Source organism: Egretta garzetta, unplaced genomic scaffold (assembly GCF_000687185.1).
Source record: "Egretta garzetta isolate BGI_Z169 unplaced genomic scaffold, ASM68718v1 scaffold526, whole genome shotgun sequence".
Taxonomy (NCBI): Eukaryota; Metazoa; Chordata; class Aves; order Pelecaniformes; family Ardeidae; genus Egretta; species Egretta garzetta.
The window spans coordinates 389222-409787 of record NW_009259967.1 but is presented as its reverse complement, the minus strand read 5'-3'; the positions used below and the strand labels follow the sequence as shown (position 1 = coordinate 409787).

General features: G+C 40.2%; 1 protein-coding gene across 1 annotated transcript in view; it reads right to left on the bottom strand.

The window, feature by feature from the left end:
- Positions 1–569: 569 nt before the first annotated feature.
- The window catches only part of RTF1 (RTF1 homolog, Paf1/RNA polymerase II complex component), a 31521-nt gene continuing 11524 nt past the window's right edge, over positions 570–20566 (bottom strand). The window contains exons 4-17 of the mRNA XM_009640219.2: positions 18477–18591; positions 16748–16859; positions 14661–14796; positions 13873–14050; positions 12875–12957; positions 11673–11760; positions 11476–11583; positions 10807–10884; positions 9484–9605; positions 9070–9127; positions 8426–8503; positions 7148–7243; positions 6745–6856; positions 570–4918 (exon numbers count right to left, since the gene is read on the bottom strand). Of these exons, the coding sequence (XP_009638514.1) occupies positions 4812–4918; positions 6745–6856; positions 7148–7243; positions 8426–8503; positions 9070–9127; positions 9484–9605; positions 10807–10884; positions 11476–11583; positions 11673–11760; positions 12875–12957; positions 13873–14050; positions 14661–14796; positions 16748–16859; positions 18477–18591 (1471 nt within the window). The 3' untranslated portion in view covers positions 570–4811. The remainder of the gene's footprint in view (positions 4919–6744; positions 6857–7147; positions 7244–8425; positions 8504–9069; positions 9128–9483; positions 9606–10806; positions 10885–11475; positions 11584–11672; positions 11761–12874; positions 12958–13872; positions 14051–14660; positions 14797–16747; positions 16860–18476; positions 18592–20566) is intronic.

Genomic DNA, 20566 nt, shown 5'->3' with positions numbered 1-20566 from the left:
TGGTTATAGCAAAGCTAAGTAAAACAAAGCTACAGACAGGTCAAGAAAAGTCCAGAAAGAGAAGCCTGTTAAGCCTCAGTCCTGAGGCCTTGCAGACTCAGTACTAAGCTTACAGCCTGTTACTAACAACAGTAATGAGATATTACAGTACTACGTCATTACCTTCTTCCAGATGAACAAGCCCCAGCCCCTGACCATCTTGGTGGCCCTCCATTAAACTTGCTCCAGGTGGTTGAAATCTTCCTTGAACTAGGGAACTCCAAAACTGGACAGTGTTCTACACGTGGTTTAACACAAAATGGCAGATACACCATTGTAAGTACTATCAATACTTACCCTCTGTTACTCATAGGTAATTGCAGCATATTAGCTATTCCAGGGAAGCTCCTACTTAAATTTACTTCCTTTAACTCCTCATACTCTTAGCTGGATACTGCTGCTTCTACCCCTACAGTCCAACTGGTAAAGCAGAAAAAGCTTTTTTGTTTTTTGGGTTTTTTTGACCCAGATAACTCCATACAGTATGAGACTGAAGAAATTGCTCACATTATATTCCTTCAGCTGCTGGGGAGGGGGCTAAAATCTCAAGCAGTTGATGACGGTGGTGGTAAGGTAGAACCAGCAAGTGCTTAACCATTCCAAATAAAACAAGAAAATTCACCCATTTATTTGGCTACTTAAGCATCTCCATCTAAAAGACTAAGTTACTGTCCTTTTTTCCCCACAACTAGGAACCCCAAAATTCAAAATGGTCTGGACAAGCTTAACTATCTTTTAGTTCAAATGGGGGGGGGAAAAACAAAGATGCCAAAGTCCAAATTTGAGATGGCATCCATGTGCCTTTTATTTCCCAGCATGTATCACCAGTGAAGCATTTGTGCAAACTCCTTATTTTCAGTTCTCACCTTCTTCCGCTTCCACCTTTTCCTTTGAGGCACAACATTATTTTCCTTTAGTTGACTTTCCTTCCCAAAGCCACTTAAAAACTGTCAATGTATCCTCAAGACCCTTTTGTCCCAAAGATTCCTTGAAAATCCGTGACCTTGCACAGCAGCTTAAAAGCACATGCATTTAAAAAAAGCTCATAAGGAGGTGGAAAACTCGAGATGTATTTTGTTGTTCCAAGTGCATCTAAGGAACACTTTGCTGATCAAACCTCAGTTATCTACAGTGTAACAGGCTGAGCCTTCCAGCCTGTTCAGTGATAAATCTATAGGGAGGATTTTGTTTAACAGACAGCCCTAGCATGAACTCTACAGACATACACGCCCCAGAGAGTCTCAGAAAGGGTATGTGTTGGGAAATGCCACACTGCTCACGGTAAGCCACCACGCCTGTAAGACAAATTCTGTGTGCTGCATGTTGGAAGGATGGGGAGGGGGCAGTACGCACAGGGAAGACAGACAGAACTGGAGAAAGCATTATGAAATTACTTAGACTCATAGGAAAATTCAGGTCAGAGGGGAGCTCACAGAGGTCTCCAGTCCACCCTCTTGCTCAAAACTGGGTAAGCTACAAGGCTGGACCATGCTACCCATGGCTTAATCCAGCCTTCTTTTGAAAGCCTCCAAAAGAGAGACAGAACAACAAATCTCTCCAGGCAAGCTAGTCCACTCTCTGACTTACATCTTGGCAGAACTTGCCCTGTTTCAACTTAAGCCTGTTATATGTCTCATCCTCCCACCACACAACCCCTGATAACAGTCTTGCTTCATCTCATTCAGTAGCCTCTCGAAGTTCAGCTACATGCTTCAGCATCTTTGATTACAAAAGTAGTCAGAATTTCTACAGGACAAGCAAAGTCTGTGTTTTTAGTGAAATGCAGCAGAGGTGCAAGTGAACTGACCTTCCAAGAGGCTCTGTTTGATCCTAGTGGTAAGAAGGAACTCCAGTCATTGGAGTAACTAGAGACAACAGCTGCTCTTGCAAAAGAGGGGGCTTACATTTCATTAATTATTTTACAGTATTAGTATTGTAGATAAAATCATCCAGACTGATAAATGAAGTGTCACTTCCTGAAAAAACAAATTCCAGATAGCAAACCCTTAGCACCTCAGATCAAGGGATAAACAATCAACCTTATTAAACCAACAAACCAAGTTTATTTATAGAAGTCTGTACAATTGTGATGAACTATGCTAGGACACCAGTGAAACAAAGCAAACAAATCTCTCCCTCTCTAATGAGTGGGAGGTGTAGTCACTCACCTTTACATGCACTTAAAGGAAAAAAGATTACAGCTTTCATACACAGTTCTGTAACTATTCAAGAGTACTTTCTTGATGTATTATTCTCAATATAAGAGGTTTGTATGATAACTTACTGACTGTTGCCCCTCTTAAAAACAGTATTTCAGCAGAATCCAGAGACTTTGAGAGGGTAAGCGGCAGTTTCATAGCTGCAGATAAGTGGGACATAGTCCACCATTCAAACCTGCATTCTAAACTTACCGCATTCTCCTCTCGTTTCGGTTATCTCCACTAAAAGTTACTCACAACACTGTACAGGTCTCGTCGACATTTTGGCTGTAGTATAGACTATCCCTGTGTTACCAAATGTAGGAGTTACCTAAAACCAATATATCAAGGGCAAACATATTAAAAATACTGAATTTGAGTTAACTTTACCTTTAGAGACCACTCGTCACTGAGCCTCAGAGCTCTGAGGCCTTTCTGTGGAAAAATCAGTTCCTGAATCGCTTGATTTTGCAATTAATTTCTGAAAAGCATTGGAGAGTGATTTTTTTGAAAACTGGCTATTGTAAAATAAGTTTAGATTTTTTTATTACAAATCTGTATCATCATTGAAGCTGTTGAAAAAACAAAAAACATATCAAATGCATATCTACACAGTGAATCACGATGTCTCCTATGAAGTTGTCATGGTAGATTCCATAAACCCACTCTTAAAAAGTTAAAAGTACATATACGTGAGAGCCTACTACAACTCCAGAGAAGCTGCTAAAATAGGCCATCAAATAAAGCAGTCTATGATTACTTATTTACAGAATAACCCACATGTGTCCTAGAACTATGGACTATGCAGTAAATAAGTATTAAAGGATTCCTAATTATTCGTTTACATAGTAGAGAAGAGCTGCTTCATAGGCTGATTTTCTTTTTATACACAGTTCATAGTATCAATCTGCACACAATTACATGATGTTTCTTTAAAGCTACTATTAAAAAAGGAAGAGAAAGTTAAATAAGAACTAGATTAAAGTTTCATTAAGAATCCAACAAGAAAGTATCAAACACAGGTTTAAACGTAACCAGTGCATGATTTCAGAAAAACAGTAATGCTCTGACACAAGAAGAGCATCAGCATTTTCCCTCTTCAGGGTCCCCCAGAAACATTCCTATCCAGTTCAGTGCTTAAGTTATTATATATGTACTGGCCTGAGTAGGAACAAACACGTGCTTGCACGCTTACCTGAACGAGGGCCTCTAACCTTTTAGACTTCTAATTCTCTTTTAATTTAGTTCTTAGCTCCATATATTCAGTTGTATCTTGTTTGGAAAAGTTCTTTGTTAAATGTCACTTATATTTACAATCTGATTTTTTTTTTATTTTTATTTTTTTTTAACACCTGAGTGATAATTTAGCTGTCACCTTGTGTCCAGTCAAATATTCCATAAAGCCATACAATTCTTGTGCTAGTGTTGCACTCCACTTGTACTGGTTTATACATGAAAAACGTACATCAGCTACCTCTCATACATTGCCCACTGACCTTTCTACTATGTCCTTACTGTGTCCTTCCCCTTCCACACAAAGTGATTTTTTTTTTTTTTTTTAAATTTTTTGTTTGTTTATAGAAGCCCCTTTTAAATGGTTCACAAAGCAAGAAACAAAGTGAGCTGGAGCCCAGTGAAGACACGATGACTTAACAAATATGTAATATTGGAGGCTTGAAGAACAAATTAAAGCCCAACCAATGAGCACCCCAGGGCCATCCCAGAAAAAGCTACTCCACTCAGTTATAGCTGGAGACTCCAGATGTGCTATAGATGACAAGTCCCACATCAAGAGCTGTGTACCTCTCTCATCAGTTAAGTGTAAGTAAAAAAATGGAACATGAAGTTAAACAGCTATATCAGCCAAGCCGTTTTAGTAAGAAGAATCACATTTAATGAGTTTCTTTCTTGCAGTTTCAGATGCTCAAGTACAGCTGGTAGAAATTCAAAACAGCCGTAAAGAACTGTGACAGACGGATACAAATAGTACTGCAGCTTAAAAATGATAAAAAACACCTGAAAAAAAGTCACACAACCCTCCCAAAAAAATTTACACTTTGAACCTAAGCCAGTTTTTGAAGATTCCCTTCTCCAAAGCTAGGATGAAGGAGGAAAAAGAGGAGGAAGAAAGTGCAGATGACCTTCCAGCCACAAAGGTCTTGCGCCAATGTTTATTCACCATGCCTGTGGTGGTATGTAAAGGGAGATCACCAAGTGCGGATTCTGCGGCCACCAAGAGATTCCTATGGAAATCCAGACCTCAGGCTAATACTGAACACAGAGTGGACCAACGAGCTGCATCAACAAAATAAAAACAAAACTCAAACTAAAAGAAATGGGAAAACCCCAAATAGCACAGATCCACATTTGTGAGGGGGGCAGGAAGAAAGGGCAAGAAGGGAGGTCTATACAGTAAATAGTTGAATGGTTTATGTTACAGATGACTGGCAGTTTTAGAGTCTCTTCCCAGCTCCATTGCTGCTCCAACCCAGAAGGGAGAACTGAAAAGGGAGGAAGAAAAGGTAGGACATCGTCATGGAGCATGCAGGATCAGAAGCAGCAGAGTGGGCATGCTCAAATAAGCCCCCGCCTCTTTTTGTAGTCCTCCAAGTTCAATGATCGCCGAGGGGCACCATCTTTTGCTGGTGGAGCCTTGGAGGTGATGGCCAGTGCCTTAGATTCTGTTGGGGACAAGAAAAGAGTGAGGACCGAAATACATGAAAACTACAGATTTTCACTTGTTGCTTTTGCTCACAACTCCACTACAAAATCACATTTGGCTTCTCTAATATACATCAGGTTAGAGCTTCAGTTACTAATACAGGCAATATCTGATAGCTTATCTTCACAGATAAAGCATGTGCAATTTTGACTCTGTTAATCCTGCTTTCTGCCGGTAAGTAGTATTCCTTCATTACTCTGTAGCACACTGAATTCACAATACAAACAGAGCCTTCAGGCTCAGTTCTGGGGTCTTTGATAAATCATCCCATGAGAACAGCAAGCACAAAGAGACACATAATAAGCGGATAGAAGTCAAACTTCATATCCATGTCTACAACACACATTTTAACCAATCCCCAGGTTCTTCTGTTAAGAAAGGAAACTGCACAAAGTAAGATGCCAAAATGGTGTTCTGCCTGAGGAAAAAAAAAAACCAACCCCAAACAGCCATATGTAAAACTCTACCTATACTGTGTGTCTCGTTCTTCTCTTTTCAGTCACATTCCTGGTTTTCAGTGTCCTTCAGTGCCTAACCCTCATCTGCTTGCTAACTCTCTGAAGTTCATAACTCCCACTACCTGCTTCAAGAAGTCTCCTATTCTTGGCATCCCACCTCATTCTGTAGTCTTATATCCAGAGTTCCAATCTCAACCTAGTTTGGAAAGACAACCTCTCCTACTTTCCCTTCTTGACAAGGTTGTAAGTCTTTGTGTGTTCTTACTGTACTTCCTAAATTGTTGTCCTCCAAGAAACTTCAGCTCTAATCCTCATGAGTCAAATTGCACTAGTATACTCCCATGCTTTCCCTCCACTGGAAAACAGCTTGATGGGATGAGAGGAAACAACCTCAAGTTGCACCAGGGGAGGTTTAGATTGGGTATTAGGAAAAATTTCTTCACCAAAAGGGTTATCAAGCATTGGAATAGGCTGCCCAGGTAACGGATGAGCTGCCATCCCTGCAGGCATTTAAAAGACATGTAGATGTGGTGTGTAGGGACATGGTTTAGTGGTGGACTTAGTAGTTTTAGGTTAACAGTTGCACTCCATGATCTTAAGGGTCTTTTCCAACCTAAATGATTCTATGATACTAAACTGTTCTTGCCACACATCTCAAGCTCTCAAAGCCAGGATCACAAAGAGGAAAGGGTCAGCAAGTTTGTGTCAATAAGCATACCTTCACTCCCTGCCCAGTGTTTTGGTTCCCCTAAAATTTTGCTTCAATACTATTTGCAATACCAAAGTTAAGGAACAGCAACTCAGGAAAGCAGCAGGTTCAAAATCAAAAAAAAAAAAAAAAAAAAAAAGCATCATCCACATAGAATGTACACAGATTATGGAGCAGGACATTACAGACACTCAAAGTTTATCTGTCCTCAAAAGTGATTAGACACATTAATGAAATAAGTAGCAAGGTAGATATCAATTAATACAATACTCTTGTCTGTTCCCCAAAGATTAAGCAAGTCACAGATACTGTAGACTGGAAAAGTACACCAGAAAAAACTCATTACCTCCTTTTCTCCCTAGGTATTTGGAGTAAGGATATGGGGATATACAGCCTTTCAGTCTAACACAATACAGTTGTTCTTGTTTTCTCAATGGATGTCACTAGCACACATCCCCTCCTCCTCAGTTCAAGGTACTTGCCAAGATGACAAACCCTGAGCCCTCACTCCTGTTTTCAGAAGCCCACCAATGATTTTGAAAGAACTATTCTGTAAGAAGTGAGCTCTACCATAATGACATGGACAGTCACATCCACAAACTCAGCTGGAACACCTACCTGAACTGGGAACCTGAAGATCAATCTTTACATCAAAGTCATGCACTTTGAAAAGATCTTCTGAGAGGTCACTGGCTGATTTAGAGTTCACATCTTTATCCTTCCCTTGACCCTGAAATAAAAACTACAGGTAAGTCTTCAACCCTTATCTGTGCAGATAAACAGAGATTAAAATGTTGTACCCCAGTTCTGTCACAAACGTGCTTAGTTTAGCCTTCATACTGCTAGAAAAACTTTGTTTTCTTTCCCCAAGAAAGAGAAAGCTGTTTCTTTTCTACGATAATGCTCTACAGGATACCTATTTCTAGAACTGAAGCATGCACATCTACTATTAGTCATAAGCTCCTAGAGCAAAACAGTGACAGTAGGAGGAATGTAACAGAAGACAGAAATGGAAACTTGCCTTACTCATGTCCTTTGGAGCATCTGGTAACACACCAGACCCGTATTTTGCATTTAGCTGGGCAAGGATGGCAGCTTGGACAGCAGGATCTCTGGACTGAGGAGGGGAAAAAGAAAAAATAAGGAAAAAGAAAGAAAAAAAAAATCACCATATTTAAATTGGCAAAAACTATACTGCCATTTTGTTAAAACAGCACTCATATCCACAAATCTAAAACCATAAGTGGCTGTAGCCCAATTGGTAGATTGGTAGCCCAGTCTTCAGGATCTCAGAGAGAACTGAAATAATCCTGATACCTGTTTAATGCATCTGACAGTAACAAACTAAAAGTCATCCTTCAAAGTCTTTCTTTGAGAAAACGAGAAATACATTTTCCATTGATATGGTTTGCTCCTGTGACTAGTCTTAATACTACTGTCAGATGCATTTGCTCTCAGCTCACAGTTCTGGCTGAAACACTCTACTAGAGAGAGGAAATCTTCAGAAAACTATTTGCTTTACATAATTGTTGTCTACCATAATAAAGCTACTCAGTTATGATTCTTTTCTAATAACGAATTATTTCAGAAATAATTGTTTAATTCAAGACCTGCAATAAAATTCCTTCCCTATTCCCTTGCCAGTTTATGGAGACTGATGAGGGCCAGACTGACTTTTTTTTTTTTTTTTTTTTTTTTTTAAAGTACCGGTACCAGAATTGTATACATTCTACAACAGGCCTCAACAAAGCCAGGTTGCTTAGAGGTAGGAGCTGATCACCTTGCTACCCATCATTTATATAGCTAGGGACTGCAATAGCACATTTTGCCACAGCATCACGGGGAAAGTTTCTGTTAAACTACTTTATCCAACACAGGCCCAAAATGTCTGGTCTCCTCTCTCTTCTCACAGATCTTTCAGGAAAGTTTCAATTACTTAGAAGTGAAACTCACACCTAAAGCAAACCGTCTTCCTGGAGCTAACCAAATCTGAGTAATTCTACATAAAAAAACTCACTACATAATTCTAAACCACAGTTGCTTCTCCATGTACATACCCACATGACTTATGTCCTTCATACTTTCCATAAAAAAAAAAAAAAAATTTGCTTTTTCCTTCTTTTGGGATAGCGAGACCAGGATCTCACTTAACTGTATCTCACCCTGGCATCTGGAGCGTTAATAGCATATGACACAGTTGGGAATGAACACAAACAACATTTTCCTTCCTACTCTCTGCATTATATTGGTTTCTATTTCTCTGGAAATTGCCTCAATTGAACTCAAGTATTACACTCACATTAGACACTATCGTGGGCTTGCACTGCCGCCTAGTAAAGGGGTCCATTTGTTGGTTTTTCATGCTGTGACTTTCAGCCTGAAGAATAGAAAGCACATGGTTTTGCAGAGTTAGCTACTTGTACCCTTGTAAATCCTCCCACAGCACCCCGTCCATGCAAGCACTCAGCAGCTATATATAAAATCAAGATCAGAGGAAAACCAGCAACAGCAGTAAAGATTAGAACGATTTTGACACACCCACAGTCCTATGCTTCACTGGGCAAAACTGTCTTTTCTGAATATAACACAAAGTAGGCGCACAACTCTCAGGATAGTTAAGGCTTAACCATTTGTTAACAAGCTTAACTTTTCCTTAATAGAAGTGTTACTGCAGAGAATTGAGTATTTCCTTTACTATTTTATTCTCTGAAGTCTCCTTTCTGATTTCTTTCCCATACAAAATGCACTAAGTCACTATTACAGTCAGTAATCCACTGGTAACTGAGTTGATCAAAAGGATAAAATGCTTTAAAATCATGTAATTTGCCTATATGAAAGACTTTATAGATCATTACAAAAAATTAATAACTTCACCATGCAATTAACCCCCTTTGCACCACTTCATCTCTACTGGTACAGAAGTATTAATTCAGCACTATTTACCACAAGAGCCTTCTCGGACTCAACGATATTCCATTCTCTATTTCTCTGGTTGATGTAACTGCAGAAAAGAAAAAAAGGAGGGTGGGGGAAAGAAAAAGAAAGTGACTCATTTATTAATCCCTACACAACAAAACACCTGACAGCTTCATCCTGATCACAAATTACTCTTATTGCAACACAACTGCTACCTGGGGTATGTGGAAGAGAGTTTACATTTATGACAGTTTTAACTGAATGACAGATACAAGGAAGTGAGCACTAATAGAGCTATCGTGACACATATTTCATCAATATATTGTACAGGAAAGAAGAGACAAAATCTTGCAGTTAATTCACTACTACTTTAGCTTCTCTTCTTTGTATATTTTGATTGATACCATTTAGGAAAGAAAATTCCCAGTATTTGCTTCTTACCTGATTGCAGAAATGTTTTTTGTTCGTTGACGATCCAGGGCCTCTGCTCTCTCTTCAAGTTCATTAAGCTGATCTTGAATCTGTTTGGCCTTGTCTTGGTCCCCCAAGTCCTCAGCCATAGCCTTGAACCAAACAGTAACTCATTAGGCACTACTCTCTACCACAGAGCTAGTCAGAGAAATGAGGGATAGACCCATGAATCAGCCACCTAACCCTATTCCAGTTGCAAATGTTCTACCCTGCACGGTTAGAATACAACAAAGAGCTGAACAGCTCAAGGCAAAATAGAACTTCTTACTCTGAAGAACTCTGAAAACCTTTGAAACCCCTTAAACTAAGGAAGACGTAGGAAACACTAGTCCCAGAATGAGGAAGGCAAGTCAGATGATTTAAGTTACAGGTTTGATTAAAATTTAATATCACTATTTACCAGCCAAGGAAAAGAATTACTATTTCCGCAGCTGTCAGTTGCCACTTATTTCAGGGAGCTGGAGAATCACCTACCACAACACCAGAGCAACAACGGTAGCTTATTATGCCACCTGGTGACAACAAAGAGGAATTGCACCCTTCTGCGATGGAAAACTAACAATTTACATATTCGTGCATAGAAAAATTATGACTAAACAATACAGTTAAGCCAAAGAATGTAGAACTAAAAATTAATACAAACTATTTGGTTTTACTGTATATGAAGCACAAAAGTCTTGAAAAAGGACTGCACAAAAACCCAAACAAAACATGTTATGTCCATCTTTATCTTCAGAGATACTTAAGACCACTTGTTTACTTGACTTCCTGGTTTTGGCTTCTCAGCACTGTTCAGTCTATTCGTTCCAGGAGGTCTACATGTAAAATAGTGCAGTGGCAAGTAAATCTTTCAGCAACGTATTCTTTTTAATATAAATTACTGGCCATAAAGCGATGACAAGTCAGTCACCCCTAAGTAAAAGACAATTTAACACAACCTTTTCTTTTCCTGTGTTTAAAAGTACTTTCAAATGTTATTATAGGGCACCCTGGAAAAAAAAAAAAAAAAAAGAAAAAAGAAAAAGTTTCTAAAGCAAAACAGCTTAAGACATTCTTGTTTAAAGGACACAAAAAGAGACAGCTATAATTGTTGGCAATTGCCCATAGAAAAAGAATGCAATAGCTTTAATTGGGTTCTAAGTGTTCCGAACCCAGCAATGAACCTTGAGATCCACCTTTTAGCTGCAGAGTTAAAGTCAAGCTTACTGCTGACTACTGCCAAAATCCAGGTGAGCTCCAGTTCTTCAAAATCAAAGACTGCATTAAGCTTGCAGGCATCATCTCATCTCTCACCTTCTCCTTTAACAGCTGAGTTTTCTTCATAGCATAATTCGGAGGTGCTTTTCTGAACCTTTCCTTCTCTTTCACAATCTGTAAGATGCAGAGGGACCAGCGAGAACATGCAAATGTGAAATGTCTATTTCAATACTTGAACACTAGAAGCAACAGATCAGTATCACCTAAGAAATGTACTTACTGCCACAGAATTTTACTCATGCTCTTTCTCTGCTGCATTTTTTAATTTGTGACTTGGTAATGAGTTACAGCTCCATTCCCCTCACTTATGACCTACAAAAATCTGATGCTAGTCACACTTGGTCAGTATTAAGCAAGTATTAAACTGCAGAAACTGTGATAAATGCATCTATCACGATGCTGTTAGCTTTTCAGAACTTGAGAACCAAGTTGCCATACTCAGGTTAGGAGCTCAGAGCTCTGCAACACAAGTTCAAGAGGAGGTAACAGGGCACAAAGGATGAAGTAAAGCAGGAGTGAGCACCAAACAGCAGCTAGATCACCTAGCTACTCTATCCAGCTATGCAACTTCATTTTGAGCCTTTTATTTCCTTCTTGGGAAGCAAATGCCATAATCATTTTGCTTTGTAACAGCTACCACTCTACTCCAGGAGTTCCTGTCACCTTTAAGCACTACCAACAGCCTTACTACCACATGCTGTTTACCTCCTCAATGTCCTGGTCATTAAACTTGTAGTTGAGGGCTTCTTTGATGGACACTTCCTTCTTGTTTATCTCATCTAGCGTGGGTAGCTGCATCCCAGCAGAGAACATCTAAACACAAGAGACAAAGAAGTTACTTTCCACTTAAAGTATCCTTGGCAGAAGGCTGCTAAGAAGTAACTAAAGTCTGGCAAACTTACCGCTTCCTTCCACTTCATAAACTCACTTTCAGTAAACTCCTGATTTGAGACAAACTCCAAACGAAACACACGTGAATCACTGCCATGCCTGCAACAACAAAGTGCAACAACATTCTTCCAGAGCTGTAATCTTGGGTCTATAGGTCTAAACTGATTCAAGAAACCCAAAACCAGACACTTGTGGCTTGCATACTATCCATTCCTAATTTCAGTCAGGTCAGCCACAGTTCAGGAGCCTACATCAGCTATTAGTTGTAATGCAAAGGAATACTAGACAGCGAGTCTGCAGGAAACAGTCGCTCAGTTGTAACAGTAAAACCCTGGGGAAGAAACAGAAACAGACCTCTCTCACACCTAAACCTTACATACCCTATTTGGTGACCCACGACATGATCTTCAGAAACACAAAGCTCCTTCATGTTCGTACCAGTAGAAGTAACCTTTAAGCAGTACTGAATTATACAATGCTGGAGCCAACCCCTATCTAATTTTTCATTCATTGGCCAAAGACAGAAATCGCTAAACATTTTCTGCAGAGCACTACTTTTGGCACTACCAGCTAAACTACTATGCTGCTACTAACCAATACTAAAATTAGTTACCATGGGATAAATTTCACTCAAAGCATGTGGCTCTCTCCTGACATAGCCTAAGAAGTTATTGAGTATCACAATGGGCTTAGGTAAGACTTTTTTATCACTCCACACTTGCACCCACATGCATCTCCACATGCCTTACTGTTTCTCCCAAATGGTTATCATCATCTTGTCCTACCTCACCAGCTTCTTCAAATTACCATTTTACATTGTAACACATATGACAGACCAAATCATGTATGCCTTTATTAAATGATACATATTTCTAACATCTGATTATAACAACAGTGGAGAAAGATGTAAAAGGGTATTGCAAAGCTCAAGAGGCATGTACAAACAATCATGGGTTACTAATGTAAATTAATTGCTCAGATGTCAACACAATCACAAGTCCCTGCATAAGATTTTTTTATAATTCCCATTATGCCCAAGGGAAAAAAAAAAAAACCAAACCCAAACAAACCCAACCCCAACATTCTAGCAGTAAGCAGCATGGCAATGCTCAGTCTGCTTTTTAGCTCTCATCTTCAAACCACACAGAGAACCTTATTTGCTATAAAAAGGACACTGATTCATGAACCGATGAGGATTACTTTGGTATCTTACCGCAACTGTAGTCCTTTGTTTGTCCGGGTACCACCAAGCTGGTAAACCTTTGCAGTCTCTACCACACCAGTTATTTCAGCAACCTATATCACAGAGTAAAATACACAAGAGGAAGGACGCAAGAGGAGTTTGTTTTGTGTTCTTGGAATATATGTGGCATATTCAAACATTTTCAGAAGCGATCAAAAACCTTTAACTAACAATTCTAACTAGATCAAGGAAAGCAAGACTCTTCAGTGTACATTATCAGGTACTGAATTAGTTGTTTGATGCATCACCTTTGAGTTGACAAATTATACCATCTGAATGCTTGATGCAGTTTTTCTGTCTTCTCAGTTTGGCCTTCCTGACCAAATGATGTACACTTTCTTAATTTTTCCTATTTCCTTTTCAATTAAGGCTAGTTTGGGTTAACATATGTCCCAAATGAAATACACCAGTGATGCTCACGTACTAAACACAGTGCCCTCTTGGGACCTTTTTAATGCAATTTTAGAGAATATTATTGCATCCTATGACTGTGCAGTTAAAGCAGTGAAACAGAAAACCAAAACTATGTTCCCTATGACCTTCTCTTCTGAGGCACACTGATGTACTAAAGACACTTTGTAAAAGAGAACAGAGACCACGCATTAGCTTGGGAACAATTCCAGAAATACAGTGTGAATGTTACTCATTCTTACTTGGTCAAAGCAGAGTCACGAACTCTAGTTTGCAATACAAATGATGAGACAAGAGGGCATGAACCAAAACTGGAAGAATAGCCTTTGTTAGTGCTCCCTCTCTCTCACTAAATATATCTCTTCACCTATCTGGTCCCATAGATTTATTTTTAAACCAGTCTCCTCTACTTGTTTGGCAGCAATTATGTTTTCTGGTTATAAGCAGTCTTTTTATGTTAATCACTCAAACAATCACACATACCTGAGAATTTCAAAGCTGCAAATATTATATTACAGCACTATAAAAAGAACTAAATCCCTCGGAACTAAACTCACCCTATAAACAGGTTTGCTGTTGTGATTTCCAATGCCAATACGGACAAAGCAGCCAGTGACTGTCTTGGCAAAGAAGGGCATATGACACCAGCGTTCCAGCTTGTGTCGCGATAATCGTACTCTGTTTAGTTCTTCAGGCAGGGACACTGGCTGGGACTTAGGAGGAATTTCTTCTTTCCTGATTTAGGAAAAGTGAGAAGGAACAAAGAAAAAAAGTAGAGACACAATCACCACAAAAGGGTTCCTGAGCAAGGTGCAGCATGATGCTAACTATTTAAATTACTAGTGCATGATGAATCATTCCATTTACTAGTTGACTGTAGGTATGTGAATTTAACATTCACGAGAAAGGCTTAATGCAAAGTCCCGGACTTGCTGCCCGCTGCCCCTGCTACCACAAAGCAGAAAGACTCACACACCAAGGCAGTTTATAGGCCAATACTTTAAGATAGGCCAGCACATACCTCTGCCCTGATAATATGCCAGCGAGTGGAGGCTGCTGAACTACACAACTAAACAAATCTGCAAACAACAGTGTAAGTGGAGCTAAAGGTAACAGCAGGGAACTGAAATTGCAAACCCATCCAAGGTAAATCAGTCCCATGCACCATGATATAGAAGCCAAGGACTCAAATCTGAGCAATGCGAGTGTGCCCAAAGGCAAAACAACTTTAGAGACGCTGCACTGCCCCCAAACAATCCTCTAAAACAGCATGTGTCTACATAAAGTGGATCTCTGTTTTGAACACACATTTCCAAATAATCATCCTTCAGTGTGTACTACTTACTCTTCCTCTTCATCAGAGGATGAAGACCTGGATGAGCGATCACTTTTCTCACTAGACTTATCATCCTCCTCCTCCTCTTCATCATCAGAGTATACTTCACTAGTTTTTAATGGCTGTTTTTTTGCAAGCAATTCAGCTGGGGGAAGGAGAGAACAAGGAAAAACAAGCTGTAATTTTTTTTATGAAAGCTTCCTTTTTTAGAACTGAAACCTTATTGTTTAAATAATAAAAAAAAAAAAGGTAGGTAGCTGTTAATTTTACCCTGGATAAAAGTGCCACATGTTCAAATCCACTAGTAAGCTAAGCACTCTATTGTATATATTCAAAGAGAGAAATCAAGGCATTTCAAAGCACCTTCAGACTCCCAACTTGACTGCACGTAGCCATAAGATGGGCATAAGAATTGGATATACAAGGTAAAACTATTATGATCAGATAACTCATTGTTATTTTGCAAGGGAAAAAAAAAAAAATCTTGTGTTTGAAGAGGAGCTGTATTGGGTTTGCACAGCAAGGTTTTGGTAGCAGGGGGGTTACAGGGGTGGCTTCTGCGAGAAGCTGCTAGAAGCTTCCCCTATGCCTGACAGAGCCAATGCCAGCCAGCTCCAAGACAGATCTGCCACTGGCCAAGGCTGAGCCCATCAGTGATGGTAGTAGAGCCTCTGGGATAACATATTTAAGAAGGGGGAAAAAAACCTGCACAATTGCAGCCAGAGAGAGGGGTGAGAATATCGGAGAGGAACAGCCCTGCAGACACCAAGGTCAGTGAAGAAGGAGGGGGAGGAAGTGCTCCAGGCGCCAGAGCAGAGATTCCCCTGCAGCCCCTGGTGAAGACCATGGTGGGCCAGGCTGTCCCCCTACAGCCCATGGAGGTCCACAGTGGAGCAGATCTCCACCTGCAGCCCAGGGAGGACCCCACATCGGAGCAGGTGCATGCCCAAAGGAAGCTGTGACCCCGTGGGAAGGCCACACTGAAGCAGGCTCCTGGCAGGACCTGTGGACCTATGGAGAGAGAGGAACCCACACTGGAGCATGTTTGCTGGCAGGACTTGTGACCTTGTGGGAGACCAACACTGGAGCAGTCTGTTCCTGAAGGACTGCACCCCATGGAAGGGCCCACGCTGGAGCAGTTCATGAAGAACTGCAGCCCGTGGGAAGGACTCATGCTGGAGAAGTTCATGGAAGACTGCCTGCTGTGGGAAGGACCCCACGCTGGAGCAGGGGCAGAGTGTGAGGAGTCCTTCCCCCAAGGAGGAAGGAGCAGCAGAGACAGTGTGTGATGAACTGAACTGACTGCAACCCCCATTCCCTGTCTCCCTGTGCTGCTGTAGGGGAGAACTCGCGAGTAAAGTTAAGCCTGGGCAGAAGGGAGGGGTGAAAGTGTTTTAAGATTTAGGTTTTTATTTTCTCATTATCCTACTCTGATTTTGATTGGTAATAAATTAAACTCATTTCCCTAAGCTGATTCTGTTTTGCCCATGACAGTAATTGCTGTGATCTCTCCCTGTCCTTACCTCGACCCACGAGCCTTTCATTTTATTTTCTCTCCCCTGTCCAGGGGAGGAGGGGGAGGGATAAAGCAGCTTTGGTGAGCACCTGGCATCCAGCCAGGGTCAACCCACCACAGGAGCACAATAAAATCCAGTAGAGTAACAAAAAGGGTTGCATCAAAAGCTGTGGCAAGACAGGCAAGACGATGTGCACCAGTGAAGAAACAAGCAAACATAGACAAGGTAGTACAAGTACAGGAAATACGGTTTGGACAGTTCAGAGATTAAATAACAGAATCTAACTGACCAGTTAAAATACATGAACTAAACATTACTAAGTGCTATTCAATGGACTGTGATGAAAGTTTGCTTTGTTTTCAGACCACTCCAGGGAGGGGTGGGGGGGAGGAACAGAGCTTCAGTGGTACCAAACAATACCCTATGTGGTCATGTTGGGCAAAAGACCAAGGAAAACACAGACACAGAATTCATTCACTCCAAGGTATAGGATTGTTGCATTAATTAGAAACAGGAGGTAGCACAAAAAGCTATAACAATGCCTCAAAAAATTGTAGCAATAGCAACACGCTTTCATACCTGTTCTGTTCTTCCTTTTCTCTCTTTCTGCTTTTAGCTCCTCCATTGCCTGAGATTTCTTGTCTAGCTTCTCATCCCGCTTTGATCGCCGCTCTTTATTATGTGACATGACCTAAACAAATGCACAGAAAGTCCCTCAACACCGAGTTCATAAATTGAAATGCATTAAAACAAAGATCGTTTGCACACTTTGAAAACTTTTCAAATAGAAACTGCTAACAAACTTCAGGTTTTTTGAGTTCATTTTTACAGAGGCAAGAGGGAGGGAAATCAATCTGAAGCATATTAACTTTTTCTACTTCATATAAAAAATAATGAACATATTTACACTTCAGCCACTAAGTTTTAGTCTCAAAACTTCTCCTTAAAGTTAAAAAAAGGACTAGACAAATAAAATGGAAGCAATTCTGCAATGAACAAGTAATGAGGAAAAAATGGATTAATATTCTTCTCATTTGCTTCTCCTTCTGCAAGGCCAGAACAAGGCACTTGTTCTCATTCAACAGCAAAGAGAAAAGTTATGTTAAAAAAAAATACTTAAAGCAGAAATAAAGTTGTCTGTAAAATCTGCAATATGGATCCAAATCTTAGATGTTATAAGTCTTCTAATATTTTCAGTTTCTAACAGGTCTAGCTGGACTACCAGTTAGCAAAGAAAGCAGCTTCTATAATAAGCATAAGAGGCAGTCATTTGAAGTGAGTCAAAGTAATTTCTGGAAGGCACTTTAAAAGAACTCTGCCTAAGATCGTTTTCTATATACATATAAGTCTACATATCATGTATTATATATATGGACTATGTAAGTACATACATACACGTACATATATGGAGTTGAGAGGGGTAGGGAGATGAGATTCACTCCACTTAACATGTGTCTAAGGGAAAACTCATCTCACCTATTTTGATTTAAGTGTTAAACACCTATTCACTATAAAACAACATGGAGTGAATTGCCAGCTGGAGATGCCCTCATCCATTGCACAGACACAAGTGACAAAGTGCAAACAATCAACTAGTTCTTGGCTGAAGTTAGGCAAGATGAATCCCATCCCATTCTGGGAACCTAGCTGCCCAGACTTGAAAAACAGTTAAGGGCAGGGTCTTAACCATTTGAAACTACAGCCAGTTCAGCCATTTGAAACTACAGTTTGGTTACAGAGGCCTCACCCCAAAACCTGGTGGCATCTTCTTTCTTCTGGAGGCGGAAAAACTGTGGAACTACTTCTGTTCCTCCTAGCATTCAAGCTTTTCCTTCACACCCCTACCAGTAGAAACTAAGCATTCTTTCCATTGTATGTGCATGCAAAATGATTAAGACAACAGCCGAGCAGTTTCTGATCTGCCCTCTTTGACTTTTCACTGCAAGACAGATTGCATATGTAATGTTTCAGGCTGAATGACAGAAGTTTGGCTAGAGGAACTGCAAAAGGTTGCTTTCCTGTGCTTATATGGGAGGACTATCACAGCAACTCTAGACACAGCTGCAACTTTGCATTTTTCATTAAAAGGAGTTTTATCGGTACACTCCTCAGTAGGCCAAAGATGTTAATTTCTTTAAATGAACTGGGAAGGCTAAAGATAGCTTGAGCATATCAATGAACTAAATTCTGACCTGCTTACCACATTGCTTGACATTAAGGGAAGACATTAGGGGCAGAGAGAGGCAGCATCCTATCTCCTATTGCCAAGGGAAAAGGGTTTGTTACTAAGGACAGTTTCATTTCCTACCTGGGATTCCTGGATCTGTGTGAGTTTTTTCTTCTCCTGCTCTTCCTCTTGCTTTTTCTTTTTCTCCTTCTTTTCTTTCTTTTTTGCCGTTTTTAGTTTCTTCTTGATTTCAAATCTAGTAGCAGGTATTGAAACAAAAAGAACGTATGAAAGAATGGTCTCTCTCTGAGTAAGCAAAGTATCCCCAGATGCCATCTCAGCCGAACTTGTTAGTAGGCCGTAAGGAACACTTCCACTGCTTGCCCCAGATGGATAACCCTCTAATGCTATCCCATCCCCCATTCACATCTCCTCCCTTCCCCAAGAAAAATAAGGTGAAGAAAAGCTGAACACAGAAAAGTGCAGGGTTACAGACAGCTAACCTAAAGGGCTGAGGAGACTGCATAGTAATGGCTACTCTCCAGAAATCTGTCCTTACTCCATCTTCATCTTCACCACCGTAGTGATCATTTCATGCTGCCTCCAACTCTAAAAACAATTGGCTATTTCACATCATTTGAATCTCAACAGCTACAAACTTGGTTGTTTAAAGCCACTATCATGCTAACTTTTTCATGCTTAAACTCCATCTTTCTACTAGCACTGGTTTGTATAAATATGACTGCAAAGAAGTCACAGTGAGTCCTCCTTCAGCAGCTACATTCCAATCAGACGCAGGCAGTTTCTGCAGTCCAGTTTAGGCACTTCCATTCCTACCTTCAGAAAACATGTCACCCTGAAATCTTATTTTCAGCTACTCTATTCAGAAGAGTAGTGATTTCACTGGAACTGTCCTGTGACTAAGATTCCACTGCACCACAGACTGGTCATTGCTTTAGTGAAGCGTGCATATGGACGAACACCAGGAAAAAAAAAATTACTTAACTTCCAATAACTGAAATTCAAAATATGTTATCCATATATATATATTACACAGTCCATTCTTCTTCAGTCCTTTACACCTAGATTTTGTAGACAAGAAACTAAGTGTGCCAGATGAGCTCATTGCCCTTTATGCCTTTAACATGAAGCATAACACACAGGGCATAGGCATTGTATCGCACGCAGCATCTGCTGTAATCCCAGCTAACTCACAGCACAATGTACATACAAAGAGCTAGACAGTATTCTGAAAGGTTCAACTTACCCAAAAGTTAAACAACTATCCCCCCAACCACCCCCTTAGTTCTACCTGCCAACCCCTTTACATAGGACAGAACAAACTCATTTAAGATTAAATCAGTAACTCAAGCTTAGATTGTTTAGCTTGTTCTTATGAAGTATCCTCCACCATTCATTCTAAAAGACACATTCAGTTACCATGGAACAGTGAATGAAATTAAAAAATAGGTGTCCTTCTACCTGATCTAAATCCAGTCTTTCACTTATTTTTATCCCTTTGAGGAGAGCAACAAACTAGAGAAGACATTGAAAGTAGTACTGAAACCAAAGACAGGCAGGTAGTGGTCTAAATATGACTTGGACAAATGGACAGTCTGACAGTAGCTGGTATTGACATGATTTACTCAACAGATGTCAGACCCCTAAAGAAATTTCTCAGCAAGTGGGGGGGGGGGGGGGAAAGAGGTCACTGAAGAGGGAAGAAACCAGAGTAAACTTGCCCCACGCATGCCAAATCTTTCCTGTTAGAGACATCAGAAGAAAAATACCTTTACTACAAGGAAGCTGCCTGACAGGACAGTGTTACAGTGACAAACAAACCAACCCACAACACTTAAGGTAGAAATCCACAAACAGTCCCTTGAAAATGACATATCCAACACCACTCCTCATTATTTCAAAATCTATTAGGGTCCCAACCAGCTTCACACCCATATAGAGGCAACCCTAACATTGCTCTGTGCTTCACCATTGTTTCCTGAGAAATTCCAGAAGCTCATATACTTCTTACACTTTGTCTGCCTTTTTCCAAAGTATCAACGTGTGACAGCTAATGAAAAAAAGACAGAAGAGAAAGCAGTCCTGACTGTGTGGCATCTAGCATGCAAAGCAGTAATACGGCTACAATGGTAGCTGACAGAACCATGTGTATTCAACAGCTGAGAAACTTTCAGAAACTGACTTTTAGAAGAACATGCAGAATTCCTGCT